General features: G+C 44.3%; 2 protein-coding genes across 3 annotated transcripts in view; one reads left to right on the forward strand and one right to left on the reverse strand.

Annotated features, from left to right (window-relative positions):
• Window positions 1-17928, forward strand: part of LOC137425478 (lipopolysaccharide-responsive and beige-like anchor protein) — a 722436-nt gene that overhangs the window by 462079 nt on the left and 242429 nt on the right. The gene's annotated exons all lie outside the window — the stretch shown is intronic.
• LOC137425477 (protein mab-21-like 2) lies at window positions 9632-12232 on the reverse strand. Its single transcript, XM_068113964.2, has one exon. The coding sequence runs from the start codon at window positions 11834-11836 to the stop codon at window positions 10757-10759; it is 1080 nt and encodes a 359-aa protein (XP_067970065.1). The 5' UTR covers window positions 11837-12232; the 3' UTR covers window positions 9632-10756.

The following is a 17928-nucleotide window of genomic DNA, read 5'->3' on the forward strand; positions in this document are numbered from 1 at the left end:
TGTATATATATATATATATATATATATATATATATATATACATACATATATATATATATATATATATATATATATATATATATATATATATATATATATATATAAATATTATATATAATTATATATATATAAATATTATATATATATATATATATATAGATGAATGAATGAATGAATGAATATATAATATATAATGAATTTATATATATATATATATATATATGTATATATATATATATATATATGTATATATATATATATGTATATATATGCAGTCATGTGAAAAAGTAAGTACACCCCATGTAAAATTTTGACTTTTTCAACATATTTCAACATACAGCTATTTGATCTTCATTTCAACGATATTGATAGATAAAGGTGATATAATATAACAAATATCATGAAACATTTACATTTTGTAGTCCATTGTATAATTTAAATAAACATAAATGCAAATTTCACATGTGGAAAAAGTAAGTACACCCTTAATAATAATAATAATAATAATAATAATAATGCATTTATTTTATATAGCGCTTTTCAGGAAGCCCAAAGACGCTTTGACAGAGTGCAAAACATAATGCATAGCAAAACATAAAAACAATTGCAAAAAAAGAAGAATCAATAGGGAAATATTCCAACACACAAAGGAGGGAGAAGGAGAGGAGATAGTCAGGGGTTAGATGCTGTGGGTTAAATGTTGAATGCAGTGTTGAACAGGTGGGTCTTGAGTGATGTTTTGAATGTGGTGAGTGAGGAGGAGTCTCTGATGGTGTGAGGTAGCGAGTTCCAGAGGGTGGGAGCAGCGATGGAGAAGGCCCTGTCCCCCCAGGATCTAAATTTGGTCCGGATGGGGGCGGGGGGGGGGGGGTCAGGAGGTTGGTACCAGCAGAGCGGAGGTTGCGGGTGGGAGTGTGTCTGGAGAGGAGGTCAGCCAGGTAGGATGGGGCCAGGTTATGGAGGGCTTTGTAGGTCAAGAGGAGGATTTTGTACTGGATTCTCTGGGAGATGGGGAGCCAGTGAAGCTTGTAAAGGACGGGGGTGATGTGGTCACGGGTCCGGGAATGGGTGAGTAGACGGGCAGCGGAGTTCTGAATGTATTGGAGTTTATTGGTGATTGTTGAGGGTGAACCATAAAGGAGGCTATTGCAGTAGTCCAGACGGGAAGTGATGAAGGCGTGGATGAGGGTTTCTGCAGCCACAGAGGAGAGGGATGGACGGAGACGGGCGATGTTTTTCAGGTGAAAGAAGGCTGTCTTTGTGATCTGTTTAGTGTATTTGTCGAAGGAGAGGGTTTGGTCAAAGATGATGCCAAGATTCCGGATGTGAGGGGAGGTGGATACTGGGAAACCGTCGATGTTGAGGGCAAAGTTATGGGTGGACTTGGTGAGCGTTTTTGGGCCAATGATGATTATTTCAGATTTATCACAGTTAAGTTTGAGGAAGTTGATTTGAAGCCAGGATTTTATTTCAGTGATGCAGTTTGTCAGGATAGAGTGGGTGGCGGTGGAGATGGACTTGGTGGAGATGAAAAGCTGGATGTCATCGGCGAAGCAGTGGAATTGGAGACCATGACGGCGGATTAAGTGACCGAGGGGGGACAGGTAAAGGATGAAGAGGAGGGGGCCAAGAACTGAACCTTGGGGGACACCTTGGGGGAGGGGAGCAGTGGGGGATTTGCAGTTATTGATGGAGATGAACTGACGTCTGTCAGAGAGGTATGATTTAATCCAAGAGAGGGCAGTGCCGGTAATGTTAAAGGTGGTTTCAAGTCGGGTGAGGAGGATGGTGTGATCGATGGTGTCAAAGGCGGTGCTGAGGTCGAGGAGGATGAGAATGTTGAGGTTGCCAGCGTCAGAGGAGAGGAGAAGGTCGTTGGTGATTTTGAGGAGAGCAGTTTCAGTACTGTGGTTGGAGCGGAATCCGGATTGGAATGTTTCATGCAGGTTATTGGCAGAGAGGTGATGTTTGAGTTGAGTGGCTACAGCGCGTTCCAAAACCTTTGACAGAAAGGGTAGGTTGGAGATGGGTCTGAAGTTATTTAGGGTGTCAGGGTTTAGTCCAGGTTTTTTCAGAATGGGGGTAACAGCAGCAATTTTGAGGGATGGTGGGACGATGCCTGTAGACAGGGAGGAGTTTATTGTTGCAATGATAAGTGGAGAGAGAGCAGGAAGGGAGGCCTTGACAAAGCTGGAGGGGATGGGGTCAAGAGTGCAGGTGGCAGTTTTCATTCCGATGAGGAGTTCAGAGAGGTCAGTAGGGGAGACTGGGGAGAATTGAGACAGGGGATGGCAGGATAAGGGGGGGCAGGTGGTTTGAGGGGGAGCCGGTGCGGCGGTGGTCAATCTGTTGTAGATGTTTTCAATTTTGCGTTGGAAGAATGAAAGGAAGGAGATGCAGTTGTCTATTGTGAATGACTGGGTGGTGGTGTTCAGGGGGCTGAGGAGTTTGTTTATTGTAGAGAAGAGTGCTTTTGGGTTTCCGGAGCCAGAGTGGATAATTTGAGAGTAGTAGGCGGAGCGGGCACGGGAGAGGGCATCTTTATAGTGTTGTATGTGGTCCTTGTAGGCCTGGGAGTGAACTGTGAGACCTGTTTTATTGCCGAGTCTTTCAAGTTGGCAAGCACGAGTTTTCATCAGGCGGAGTTCAGGGGTAAACCAGGGAGCAGAATGGGTGAAAGAAACTGTTTTGGTTTTTATAGGCGCAAGTTGGTCAAGGCAGGAGGAGAGAGTGTGGTTGTAGTAATGTAGTAGTCAGTGAGGTCAGAAGGGGTGTGGAGGTCAACGAAGGGAGAAGTGGACATTTTTTCAGAGAGGGTCGATGAGAATGAGGTAGGTGAAAGAGCGTTTAGCTTACGGAAGTTGATAGTGCGATAATGCCTTGGTGCTGGGGTGGGGATGTTGATGGTCAGAGTGATGGCTAGGTGGTCAGAGAGAGTGAGGTCGGAGCCAGAGAGATGGTGCAAAATTAGTCCAGTAGAGCAGACAAGGTCCAAAATGTGACCACGGTTATGGGTAGGAAAGTTGACATGTTGAGTGAGGTTAAAGCAGGTGAGTAAATCAGTGAAGTCAGTGGTTAGCGTGGAGTCAGTGGAGTCCATGTGGATATTGAAATCACCAAGGAGGAGGATTGAGGGGGAGAGGGAACACAGCTGGGTCAGAAAGTAGGAGACGTCAGACAGGAATGATGGGTGTGGTTTGGGAGGGCGGTAGACAACAGCCATGACTGACTGTGTGTGACCAGAGACCCTTGGCTCCAATAGGTGGTATTGCCCCCTTTGGCACAAACAATCTCAAGTAGGCGTTTCTTACAACTGTCTACCAGTCTCTGACATCGACTGGGAGAAATTTTTGCCCACTCCTCCATGCAGAATTCTTTCAGCTGTGCAATGTTTGAGGGGTTTCTTGCATGCACAGCTCGTTTCTAATCCCCCCACCACATCTCGATCTGATTTAGATCCGGGCTTTGACTTGGCCATTCCAGAACCCTCCATTTCTTTCTTTTTAGCCATTCCTTGGTGGATTTACTGGTATGTTTAGGGCCATTGTCATGTTGCAAGGTCCACCTTCGGTTGAGCTTCAACGTCCGACAGATGGCCTCACATTATCCTCAAGCACCCTCTAGTACAATGAAGAATTCATCGTGGATTCTATGATGGTGAGCTGCCCAGTCCCTGATGCAGCAAAGCTGCCCCAAACCATAATATTTCCACCACCATGCTATACAGTTGGTGTCAGGTTCTTGTGGTCAAATGCTGTCTTTGGTTTTCACCAAACATGTCTTCTGGCACTGTGGCCAAATAGCTCTACCTTTGACTCATCTGTCCAGAGCACATTGTTCCAGAAGTGCTGGTCTTTGCCTAGCTGTTCATTGGCAAACTTCAGTCTTGCCCTAATGTCCTTTCTGGACAACAAAGGTTTCCTCCTGGCACATCTCCCATGTAGATCAAATTTGTGCAGACTTTTTCTAATGGTGGACTCGTGCACTTTGACATCAACAGTGGTAAGAGCTACCTGTAGGTCACGTGATGACATTCTGGGGATCGTAGAGACTTTTTTCAGCATCTTGCAGTCTGCTCTCGGGCTGAACTTGCTGGGGCGGCCTGGCCTGAACAAGTTGGCAGTTGTTTGGAATCTTCTTTACTTGTAGGTGATCTTCCGGACAGTCGAGTGATTGATTTCAAATTGTTTGGAGATCTTTTTAAATCCATTCCCAGACTCATAGGCATCTATAACCTTCTTTCTGAAGGCCTCAGAGAGCTCTTTTGATCTAGACATGGTGACGCCACACACTTCAACAACAAAGAGCAAACCAAACTAAATGTCTGAGGTTTAAATAAGACAGGTTCCTCCAAGATCCTCTCTTAACGATGTTCTAATCATTTGCACCTGAGCTGGTGCACCTGATTCTAATTTTAGGTATTTGAAGTGGTGATAAATGTAGGGGTCTACTTACTTTTTCCACATGCGAAATTTGCATTTATGTGTATTTAAATTATACAATGGACTACAAAATGTAAATGTTTCATGATATTTGTTATATTATATCACCTTTATCTGTCAATATTGTTGAAATGAAGATCAAATAGCTGTATGTTGAAATATGTTGAAAAAGTCAAAATTTTACATGGGGTGTACTTACTTTTTCACGTGACTGTATATATATATATATATATATATATATATATATATATATATATATATATATATATATATATATATATATATATATATATATATATATATATATATATATATATATATATGTATATATATATATATGTATATATTTATTTATTTATATGCACATATTGGCTGGCAGGATGGCCTAGAGTTACGCACACTCACCTCTAAACTGTCTATCCTGGATGTGAGTCTCAGCCCAGCTATAAACTGTCATCCCAGTGTTTGCAGGCAAGATGATTCATCATTTTGTGTGCCATCCCTCGGATTAACATTAAACTGCCTTCCCGTCTGCTGGCATTAGTTGGTGGATGTTAAAGATTCTATGGCGTTCCTCGCGAAGAGTAGGCAAGTTATCACTGGCACATTTACTAAATTCGAAATCTCTGTCCTAACTGCTGCTGGGTAGGCAATGGCAAACCACCCAGTATAACCCTTGCCAAGAAACTGCTTAGGCAACACCGATGCTCTGTCACAGAGTATGGCACATACCGCATGTATAAGTATAAATATATGTGTATATTTGTGTAAGTATAAATATATGTGTATATTTGTGAAAGTATAAATATATGTGTATATTTGTGAAAGTATAAATATATGTGTATATGTATATTTGTGTACATATAAATATATGTATATATGTATATTTGTGTACGTATAAATATGCGTATATGTGTACTTGTGCACATATAAATATAAATGTGTGTGTGTGTGTGTGTGTGTGTGTGTGTGTGTGTGTGTGTGTGTATGTATATATATGTATGTATATATATGTATGTATGTATATATATGTATGTATGTATATGTATGTATGTATGTATATATATGTATATATGTATGTATGTATGTATGTATGTATATGTATATATATATATATATATATATATATATATATATATATATATATATTTATATATATACATATATGTACATGTAAATATATATATGTACATGTAAATATATATGTGCATGTGTGGATGTCTAAATATATGCATATGTGTGGATGTATATATGCTGCGCCATTTGTTGGATACAGTCGTTATATTTTCAGTAACTTTATTTATTTGATCATCATAATGAATATCAATATTATTTTCACCACACAGTGATATACATTTTGCCAATCAACCATTGATGTCCCTATAAATGACGATTAAAGCATAAGCAAAACCTGAAAAATTAATGGTTGAACTTTCATTGCAAGTCTGTTTATTATTGTATATTGTGACATGGAAATCAGCCAGAAGCTAATACAAACACTTTGTACAAAGTCCTTTAGAAGTAAAAACTACTGTAATATCCACCTGCTCCCCCCCCTAACCCCTCTCTCGTGCCCCACTTCCCCCATACCTCATACCCCATAATCTACAACGTATAAAAACCATTACATGACCTGTTTAACGATGAGGGTATGAAAGATTATTTGTCGGTTTGTTATTTTTCGCAGATTACGGTTCATTTTGAACGCGATCTCTCCCGAGCTCACTATAGTGAGCCCGCTGTGCCGTTTCCGAGGTGCGGTGCATTCAATGCGTTCATCTATTTGCGCCTTTTTCAACTTGAATCTACCTTACTACCTCTCTCCTCTCATCACACCTATGTTTGCTCTTAATGTATAAAACTACCCTGCTTGAGTCTCTTGTGCACGACAGACCGTGCATTTGCTCTCTGCGTGCAAATCCCGCCAATGCACTGCCAGTCCCTCCTGTCCGTTCCCTGCAGACAATCGTGTCGCACCCGTTTGTCCCGGGCCCACCCGGGCCCCGGGGCCGTGAAATCGCACCCCATTGTGTGCGGCCCGCGCTACCCCGGCTCAGAGGGGGAAAGCGCGCGTCGCTGCAGGGAACCGCGCCGGGCATCTGTTCGTGTCCCGACGGCCGGGCCGCACACAGGCTCCGAGCAGCTGGCCACGCACCCGTCGCCTGCACCGAAACGACGTACGTGCAGTTTCAAGGACGTCGCGTTTTTATTTGAATCGGCGCGAAGAGAACGACGTGGCCCGGAACCCTCAGACCAAACGACGCTCAACGCGGCCTTTCCTGCCGCTCCGTCGAGTGCCACGCGCTGTTTACATTTTCAAAGCAAACATTGTCGCTGTGCCAAAAGCTCGTTTTCTTTTGTTTTCCTTCGACACGGATTGAGTGTTTGCACGATAATGTGTATTTGTTCGAGGGGGAGAGTGCGGAGTTGGGGCGGTGGGGGTGAGTGGTGTTTATAGACGTCGGTCCTTAAAGAGTGGGATGTCCTTAACAATTCTCTTCGAAACTCGCTCGAACCTTGTTTTGTGACGTGCCTTCCTTGGCACGTGCAAGCAGGTCTCCTTCGCCACAGCTATGGTTGAGTTCGACTCACCTGGAAAGACCGTCCGATGCGTTTTCAATATATAACTATACATTAGACCCAACATGGTGCATGCGTGACATGGCTGCCCAGATTGCAGAGTCTAGCGTGCTTTAATATCCTTCCCATATACTAACCCAACATATCACCCACCACCAACCTCCATTTTCCGCATTACACACATCGAGACAAAGTCGAGAGCTAGGCTACCTTCCATAAGCGTCCCTAGGGTAAGACCTTCTTTGTTCATCGGCAGTTTATACATTCGTGCATGAGGTGCGAGGAGCTCCATATTGCACGCTGCCGATTGGGATGTTCAAAAGGGAGTATTTAATGGTAGGCCTACCATCAAGCCCGTCAGCACACTGTTCCGACGCTCGACTAGCCGAGCCAAGAGCCGGTACGAGATAAAGGCGTCTGGCAGATATCTGCCGGGGCCTAAGCCCGCGTGAGGAAATTCGCTCGGAAAGACGTGTTATGTTTACTGACAGCCACGATCCGTATATTTAGCGTTTTCTATCTTACGGATTTGCTTGTCAACAACAATGACGGGCACTGATGAGCGCCGGAGTTTTCCCCTCTCTTCGTTGAGCTTCGCCTGCACAGATAGGTTTCCAGGCATCCTTTAACATTGTCTATTGCTACAATCTCCTTTGTCTCTCTTTTGTTCCGTGCATCTATCTCGGGCACGTTTTGACAATAATTACATATTGCTGATTTATTTATTTTTGCAAGAACGCCGTTGTGTAATTTGTTTTTCTTAACCCAGCGAAACATTTTCGAAGCGCAGGTCAAATGGAAAAAGAAAACAAAACTGAAGCGGCACTCAGTAGAGAGCATACATCCGCCTGGTTGGCCATATCACTCAATGGTGAAAAATCACTTAAAAGATTCTACTAGCTGGATCCGGATCTTAAACAAAATTTAATCGATTCTTCCTTGTCAGACACACAACCTGTCCAACAATTTTCGTCCAAATCCATCCATAGCTTTTTGAGATATCCTGCTATGTATCGTTTTTGGCCCCATCTCCCAATGGTGAAGAATTATTTTAAAAAATTATAGTAGCCGGATCCGAATCACCAAAATCGAATCATTTAGTCCTTGTCACCACAAATTATAGTAGCCGGATCCGAATCACCAAAATCGAATCATTTAGTCCTTGTCACCACATACGCTACATCTCTGCCAAATTTCGTCCGAATCCGTCGACAACTTTTTGAGATATTTTGTTCACAAACGGACAGGCAAACAGACAAACGGACAGGGGTGAAAAGATACCCTCCATCCACCTTTGGTGGCGGAGGTAACAAACTGCGGTCATTCTGATTCTTACAACAAAAGTCAGGTTTCATCGGTAATATACATAAATTGGCGAACTATGTATTGTGTATTGCATATTGCGTTTCGACGGTTGAATTTCGAAATAATCGACATTTGATTATTAACAGTGATGCATTGTATTTTAATGACACCAAAGGCGAAAGCTGGGGAAACTTTTTGAAATGCGTTAAAACGATGCCCGCCGTAATGCGCAAAAACGCCGTGTACTATTAAAGCCTCGACAAATCGTGATGAAACAAAGCATTTATAATCCTCCCTCCCCACCCTTACCCGACTGTACAATGTATAATAAAGCAAGCGATGTTATCAAGCATGAAAATTACGTTGTACTTCTATGATCTCATACAAGCCATCCGGCTCTTCTCAGGACTCTGCGAATGGCTCGTTGTATTAAGTCGATGTCCCGGTGGCCATGTCCTTCACTGTTATTTCAGATTGCGCGAATTTATCGCGCAAATTGCTTGTTTATTTACGTTACGTATCTGCGCGGAGCTTGGTCGGGATTAGTGCAAAGCTTTTCTGACCTCTTGGGGAATCGTCTTCCGTATACACACTCGACGCCCTGTGCCGTATCCGCCACGAATGGCCCCAGCGCATCGCTCCGTTTGCAGGATGATTGGAAAACCAAACCAATCAGGCTTCCTTTTGAATTCTATTTCAAGTCGTTTCTTTGAGAAATATATTCAGACGAATTTGCATTAGGATGAGATGCCGTGCAATTGTGCATTCCTTGGTAACAAGTATCTAAATTATTGTTTCTTGTAAGAATTTAAGAAAAATGTCCATTTTTAATGTCCAGAAATGAAATGTCCATTTAATGAAAAATGTCCAGAAAAATGTACCTAAAGTACTGTAAGCTGGAAAAAGAAAAGGAAAAAAAACTAATTATTAAAACATACAAAATGCACACCATGTTTTTTCATGGTGATTATAGAAACGGTACAATGTGTATCGCATTAATTCGGATAATTTTTCATTCGAAATGTGCGAGCGTTTGAACCAGTCGATTCGGAGCAAAATATGGAAGTTACAAAATCTTAATCCAATAATGGTGCAGTTACAATTGAAAAATATAGAAGTTACAAATCTTAATCCAATAATGGTGCAATTACAATTAAAAACATCACGATTGTTGTAAAAGGAATTTGGAAAAGTCCAGTATAGATCGTTTGAAACATGTTTTACAAAAACGTTTTTTGTCAACGCGTCGTTCACTGATCATCCTTCAGTGGACGCATTCATTCATTAATTTCTGACGTCGTCAGGATGGCATATTTTTTGAATAAAAATCCCCGTTTTATCAAAATGACATTGTTAATTTCTCACACCACCTTGTTTTGTCTCGTTCGTGATGATGGTAGCACGTCCCCTCCCAGATAAAAATTGGCACCAAATGAAGAATGCTTAGTCTGATAGTCCTTTATTGTTTCACGTGTACATCCCGAGATATTTACAGGTACACCTCCAAATACACCAGGCGTGATTGCCATCCGGCCCAACCTGCATGAACAGATTTTTATTTTTATTTTTTACAAGTGTGCTTGCTCAAGTGCTTGGTTTATTCACGTCCGTTGTGGCATTTTTTATTTTATTTTTTTAATTTAAACAGAAAACCCACAAACATATCCAACGTGACGAGTATTTAAATTAACATTCAAGTACAAATTGCGAATCGAAGCCTTCACAAGACCCGGGGCGTCCAGTGGCAAACACGGAATGTGTGTGTCGGAAACAGACTATAAAGTACAACAATGGGTATAACATCTTGGATGTAAACTTTTGAAACACGAAAATATTTATAAACTCATAAAAGTATTTTTTTTTCTTTACGTTATACTGTACAATCGCGATGCTAACGCACCAAATGGCAGTCGGAGAAAGAAAGAACGAATGCGCTGTTGATGTGTGAGGAGGGCATCTGAGAAGGGGAGTAGGTGGATGTGGGATGTGGGACGTGGCTTAATGGGTGTTGGGTGGAGCGTGGGATTCTGTACCAAAGCTGCTCATTTCACACCTCGCTCTCGTGGCCAGCACAGCATTTGGCATTTTGGCTGCTTATAAACTTTGGATATGTAAAGACAATAGTGTATAGTCCTAGATGACAAGAAAACAATCCCGTTGTGGATTGGTGGTGGTTTTACGTACGGAACAATTTCCATATTCCTTTTTTTTTTTTGGTATTTTCAACTGAACATCTCACCACCAATACCAAGATGAGCATCCACCCCATTGCTATACTTTCCCTTCCACAACCAATTCTACCCTCGGCGAGCTTCAAGCCCAATCCCCATCCCTAACTCCACCACCCTGTGGCCGCATCGTGCTCATTGCTTACCCCCCCTCCCCCTCCCCTTCTTATGCAAACACCTCACCACAACCACCACTACCTCTCAGAGCTTGTCTAGGCTCTTGGCGTTGGTGAGGATTTCCCGCGCCAGACGCCACGTTTGTTTAGCGGCATTCTCCAGAGCTGAGTGTGGCTTGCCCTGGAAGAGGTCGAGGTTGGGCAGAAAGTAGTGAGGACAACGGCGACATTGCAGACATGAAATAAGCTGCAACAGGATGCCGTTGAGACGGTCCCCGAGACAACACTCTTCCCAGTCCGATTCGCGTGGGTGCTTTTCACTTTCATACATGAGCAGCGTCTTCATGTGGTAGTTGTTGAGTGGTTGGCCAGGTAGCTCCAAATGTCGGTCCCGCAGGGTCTTGAGCACAGACAGACACTTCTTGCGACAGCCACCCATAAGCAGGCGGTTCTCTGCTTCCACAAACTGCAGCACCCAGGCGTCGCTCTCAGCCGAACTCTGCTTTCCCGCCAATGCGTACGACTCCTTGGAGAGCAGGTTGAAGCCCTCAGCCTTGACCTCAGCCACGCGGTTGGGTCCAGGCCAGGGAATATGCGGCAGGGGCCAGTGAGCAGCACTTCTTGGCCAAATACCTGCACACTTGAACGCAGGCGTGATCTGCACAACATAGCGCTCACGGATGCGCAGTCTCACCTCGCTAGTGTCGGCTACCATTTTGACCACATCACGGTAGCTGCACTTGTCCACGGCTTGCGCTACAAGCGTCTGGAAGCGTGAGCGGATCTTACGTGCCGATAGGTATCCCGAGGCTGTGATGAACTCCACCCAGAGGGACATGCTCCTTTTGCGACCGTCGCTGAGCTTCAGCACGGCGCAACCTGGCAGTGAGCCATCATCCACAAAGTTGAAGACGCCCATCTGGTTGAGGTAAAGAACGACCTCAAACTCCGTTGGTGAGATAACCTCCATGCCCTCGTACCGGCCATCGACCTCACTAAGGGAACTGATGAAGCGTGGCTCTTGTACCTCAACCTCCTTGAGGACGTCCGATACGACCTTGCACACTTCCCTGATGGTCTTGGCCACAGCAGCTTTGCGGGCTTGGCAGCGCTCCGTGTAGTACTTGTTGAGTTGGTACACAAGCTTGGCCTGCGCTGCAATCATGTTTGGGCAGAGCTCCGGGTTGTACACCGGAGGCTCGCAGTACGCCGTCGGATCCAACGTGGCCGATGTGTCGGGAAACAGGGTGGAGAGAAAAAGGAGGCAATAAGGATGCGGGAGGCCACGACGGTGGGGGGATGGGGAAGGGGGCTAGAGGAGGCACGCGGAAGAGCGTGTGAGGCTGCGCGCTTTCCCCTGTCTCGACCGAACCCTCGCGCGTTAGTCGTTGCGCATTCCTGAGGCTGCTCCGGGGGATGCTCGTCCACGTCCCTGCCTCACCGTGTGTTTGTGCCTCTGTTTCCCACTCCTGCTTTTTCCCTTCCAGCTGTGTTCAGCTTCAACACTGGGAGATATAGGGGTCGGATTTGGAGTCTTTGCCCAATCAGGGCGTGCGCTCTCCGCAAGAAGCTGTCGTCACTCCCCCTCCCCATTTGCCTCTATTCCTCTACCTCGCACACTCCTTCCTAACACCCTCCCACCAAACCGTATTCTCCCTCTTTCTATTTCACTCTCCCGCTCTCACATTCGTCACCTCTCACTAATCAAACCGATGAATCTTCAGGTAAATGCAAACTTCACCACTCCCATTGTGACCACGGCCCTGAACGAGGTGGTCGAAACCCTGCGACTCGCTCTTCTTGGGGGCACGAACAGACCTGGATCAGCACTATCGGGCTTGCCATCTCGCCTCGGCTTTTGCAGGCGCCAGGGATGCCCGAAGACGCGCTCGTGAAGCCGCTCCAGTGGGAGGGAGAGTCCGTGTGCTCTGCTTGTGTTGATGCTGCTGCTTTAACACCCGACGTTTTGCTGCACGAACACCTGCTCTGCCTGAAGAGATTTGTCTCCAGTTTTGTCGGTCTCACGTCTATTCATCAGAAAGAGTGTTTGTTTCTAATTTTTTTCGATTGTTCGTGCATTCATAAATCAATTGTATTCCTTTTCTGACCGAGGGTGGTGCAAGGATGGTAGGGAGGTGGAACGATGGCTTGGGGGAGAGAAAGAGGGAAGGAGGGAGTGGGTAAGTATAAAGGTGAGCGGTTACGGAGCCATCAGTGACAGCACAGAGAGCTATGCATTTCCTCACCTTTAGTCATGAAACCTTTCTCGTGACCTCTTGAGAGAGAGAGAGCAGTTTATGTATGCGAGCCTGTCCGTACTGGGATCTGAAGCCGCGCACGAGAGGACAGCGGTATATGTAACACCTCGTGCGGCACAGTGCACTCGCACACCGCTAAATGATTAATAATCGCAAATGAGACCAGATATTTTTTGCACAATACTGCAGTGTAATTAACAATGCAGTTGCACTATAACAACAGCTGTTGCGCTATTGTTCGGGGAGTGCATTTGCAACGTGACTGTACATTGTGCGCCATTTGCAAATCTATACCGTCTTTGCTTTTTAGCAATTTTATTTCTGTTCTGTATGGATTTTACTTGATGCATTGGATGAATCATCCTTTATTTATATTGTCAGTCTTGTCCACTTCAATGAACGATGGTTTAGTGTGTCCAGTTGGAGAAATGCCGGCTGAAAATTAAGATAATATTTATTTACATTTTAATATTTGGTGTTTTAGGTTTGTTTTTTTTGTTTTGTTTTTTGTATACTGAATCGAGGCTCGTGAAAGAGCTAACATTTATTTCACAAACAAATCAACCAGACAAACAAAATAGATAAAAAGAGGGAGCGGAAGACAAGATGAGGAGAGAAGGGGAAGCACACAAACACAACATTTGAGAGCAGGGAGATGTTCTAGAGGGATAGGGCTTGGGGGGAGGAGGCGTGGGAAGGGAGGTGGGGGGGGGGGGGGGGGTTGGAGAAGTATAAAACACAACAACACCAAGGACTTCCAGGACAGAAGTTGGTATTTCAAAAAAGTGGATTTGGGGTGAAATTAGCGGGGTTAGAAAAGATCAAGGTTTTGGATGGGGGAAGATAAGAGATAGTGGTGAACAGCTGTTTTAAAGACCTGGAGGGTGGAGTGGGATTGAAGAGAGTGAGGGAGTTTGCTCCAGTGGTGGAAGAAAAGAGGAATGAAGGAGTGAAGGTGAGCAGAGAGTCTTGATTTTGGCAGTTTAACCATAAGAGGGTTGCAGGCAGATCTTGTGCGACCTGTAGGAATATTTGGGGGACAGAGCCCAGAGAGAGCTGGGGGGGGGGGGGGCAAGGCCAGAGAGGAGTCGGTAGAAGACGGAAAGACCACCAACCTGCCTGCGGTGAGTGAGTGAAAGGCCCTTGGAGTTAGCTTCATCACGGGAGATTCCAATGATTCTGAACGCTTTGGTTTCAACAGCGTGAAGACGAGCTAGGTGTGAGACAGGAGCACCAGCCCAGAGGGGAGAGCAGTATTCCATTGAGCTGCAGATGAAAGCCTTGTATGTGGTGAGGAGCTCAGGTGTGCCAAGGAAGGACTTTGCACGACGGAGGATGCCCAGTCAGCGATGCAGTTTTGCCTACCTATTATAACAGACATGTGAATTGTTTCAGTTAACTTGATTTAAATCTTATGATTCACTCGCTGTAGACTTTGTCGCTCTGTATAATGATATTGCAAACGGAATGAAGGTGCAATTCTTTGCATTGTGGTTTCCAGTAAACCTCAAACTGCTTTGTCCATAATAACCTCCTGGGTTAAAATAGTGGCCGGATCTGGTGCTCTGTATTCAGGACCAAACTAGCAACGAAGCCCTGAATCCGGGACCGAATTAGCAAGGCTGGATCCAGGAACAAACGGTACTGACCAATCCACAGATCGAGGCACAAACTATCACCTGCGCCCCAGATCTGGCACCAAACTAGCAACGAAGCTCTGAATCCGGGACCAGCTAGCAACTCTGGATCCAGGAACAAACTGCAGTGACCAATCCACAGATCGAGGAACAAACTATCGCCTGCATCCCAGATCTGGCACCAAACTAGCAATGAAGCCTTGAATCTGGGACCGAATTAGCAACTCTGGATCCAGGAACAAACTGCAGTGACAAATCCACAGATCGAGGAACAAACTATCGCCTGCGTCCCAGATCTGGCACCAAACTAGCAATGAAGCCCTGAATCCGGGACCAACTAGCAACTCTGGATTCAGGAACAAACTCCAGTGACCAATCTGCAGATCGTGGAACAAACTATCGCCTGCGTCTCAGATCTGGCACCAAACTAGCAATGAAGCCCTGAATCTGGGACAAACTAGCAACTCTGGCTCCAGGAACAAACTGCAGTGACCAATCCGCAGATCGTGGAACAAACTATCGCCTGCGTCTCAGATCTGGCACCAAACTCGCAATGAAGCCCTGAATCCGGGACCAACTAGCAACTCTGGATCCAGGAACAAACTGCAGTGACCAATCCGCAGATCGTGGAACAAACTATCGCCTGCGTCTCAAATGTGGCACCAAACTAGCAATGAAGCCGTGAATCCGGGACCAACTAGCAACTCTGGATCCAGGAACAAACTATACAGACCAATCCGCAGGTCGAGGGACAAACTATCGTCTGCGCCCCAGATCTGGCACCAAACTAGCAAATCTTCTCCAGATCGGGACCAAACAAACGACCAAGCAGCGGATCTGCCTGCAGGAAAAAATAATAAAACCGTGTTTTAATGCCGCGTGTAACCTCGAAGAAACAGAACCGGCAAGGACGAGGCCAAAGACAGAAAATGTGGTGTGGAATAAATGCAGGATAACATGATAATATAGCCATTTTTACCACTGTCGCTCACAATATAAATTAAGCATTTCTAGAGCGGTGTGTGACGTCTTCCTCATTGTGATGACTGTTACGTTCAAATACAGTCATGTGAAAAAGTAAGTACACCCCATGTAAAGTTTTGACTTTTTCAACATATTTCAACATACAGCTATTTGATCTTCATTTCAACAATATTGATAGATAAAGGTGATATAATATAACAAATATAATGAAACATTTGCATTTTGTAGTCCATTGTATAATTTAAATAAACATAAATGCAAATTTCGCATGTGAAAAAGTAAGTACACCCCTACATTTATCACGACTTCAAATACCTAAAATTAGAATCAGGTGCACCAGCTCAGGTGCAAATGATTAGAACATCATTAGAGAGTATCTTGGAGGAACCTGTCTTATTTAAACCTCAGACATTTAGTTTGGTTTGCTCTTTGTTGTTGAAGTGTGCGGTGTCACCATGCCTAGATCAAAAGAGCTCTCTAAGGCCTTCAGCAAGAAGGTTATAGATGCCTACGAGTCTGGGAAGGGATTTAAAAAGATCTCCAAACAATTTGAAATCAATCATTCGACTGTACGGAAGATCATCGACAAGTAGAGAAGATTCCAATCAACTGCCAACTTGTTCAGGCCAGGCCGCCCCAGCAAGTTCAGCCTGAGAGCAGACCGCAAGATGCTGAAAGAAGTCTCTAAGAACCCCAGAATGTCATCACGCGACCCACAGGTAGCTCTTGCCACTGTTGATATCAAAGTGCACGAGTTTACCATTAGAAAGAGGCTGCACAAATTTGATCTACATGGGAGGTGTGCCAGGAGGAAACCTTTGCTGTCCAGAAAGAACAACAGGGCAAGACTAAAGTTTGCCAATGAACACCTCGGCAAAGACCAGCACTTCTGGAACAATGTGCTCTGGACAGATGAGTCAAAGGTAGAGCTATTTGGCCACAGTACCAGAAGACATGTTTGGCGAAAACCAAAGACAGCATTTGACCACAAGAACCTGATACCAACTGTAAAGCATGGTGGTGGAAATATTATGGTTTGGGGCAGCTTTGATGCATTTTGGCCTGGGCAGCTCACCATCATAGAATCCACTATGAATTCTTCATTGTACCAGAGGGTGCTTGAGGATAATGTGAGGCCATCTGTCGGAAAGTTGAAGCTCAACCGAAGGTGCACCTTGCAACATGACAATGACCCTAAACATACCAATAAATCCACCAAGGAATGGCTGAAAAGAAAGAAATGGAGGGTTCTGGAATGGCCAAGTCAAAGCCCGGATCTAAATCCCATCGAGATGTTGTGGGGGCATTTGAAATAAGCTGTGCATGCAAGAAACCCCTCAAACATCGCACAGCTGAAAGAATTCTGCATGGAGGAGTGGGCAAAAATTTCTCCCAGTCGATGTCAGAGACTGGTAGACAGTTATAAGAAATGCCTACTTGAGGTTGTTTCTGCCAAAGGGGGCAATACCACCGATGAGCTGAGGGTGTACTTACTTTTTCCACATGCGAAATTTGCATTTATGTTTATTTAAATTATACAATGGACTACCCTATGTAAATGTTTCATGATATTTGTTATATTATATCACCTTTATCTATCAATGTTGTTGAAATGAAGATCAAATAGCTGTATGTTGAAATATGTTCAAAAAGTCAAAAGTTTACATGGGGTGTACTTACTTTTTCACGTGACTGTATATGGTGCTTTCATGCATCCAGATCAACCACAAATATGTGGGTATCAAATCTCACCGGACAATAATGAGGTGTTGCTGGAATCTAACCAGTTATCCTCGATGTGCAAAGTCTCACACAGGTGGTTTGTTTTCTTCTTCAAAATACAAGTGCTTGGCTCTCAATGATACCAAAGATGGTGAATGTTTATTGCTTGTTTTGCGAAACACTTCCAGCCCTTTTATGGCTTCTCGCTCTTTCCCTGAACCAGAAGTGAAGTTTATTTGTAATTTATTTGTTATAATTATTACATATGCACAAGCCTGAATCGTCAATCACACTAACCATGATGGCTGCTCCATCTTGGCATCCCACTGTGGCCGTTCATGCTCCGGCTCATCACTCAAGTTGATTTTTGAAACAGCTTCTCATCGATTGCTTCCTAAGTCTTCGGCTTAAACAAACTTAGTCATTCGTATAGTAAATATTATTTTGAGACCTCGATACAATCTGGTGTCTGTGTGTGTGTACATGTACATGCGCGTGTCCGCATCCGCATACATATCTACTACTACGTCATTAACACCCCCAATTATTCCCAAATTATTGTGGGGGCAACTCGGGAACGTTTTTGGCCCAATACTTTCCTATATGTTGGTATGTTTTTGTGTGTATGATATACAGTGCCCTCCATAAATATTGGG

Source organism: Myxine glutinosa, chromosome 4, assembly GCF_964187855.1.
Source record: "Myxine glutinosa chromosome 4, kmMyxGlut1.1, whole genome shotgun sequence".
Lineage (NCBI taxonomy): Eukaryota > Metazoa > Chordata > Myxini > Myxiniformes > Myxinidae > Myxine > Myxine glutinosa.

Bases quoted from the DNA above. Each gene is read 5' to 3' on its own strand.
- LOC137425477 (XM_068113964.2), bottom strand. From the start codon at position 11,836: ATGATTGCAGCGCAGGCCAAGCTTGTGTACCAACTCAACAAGTACTAC.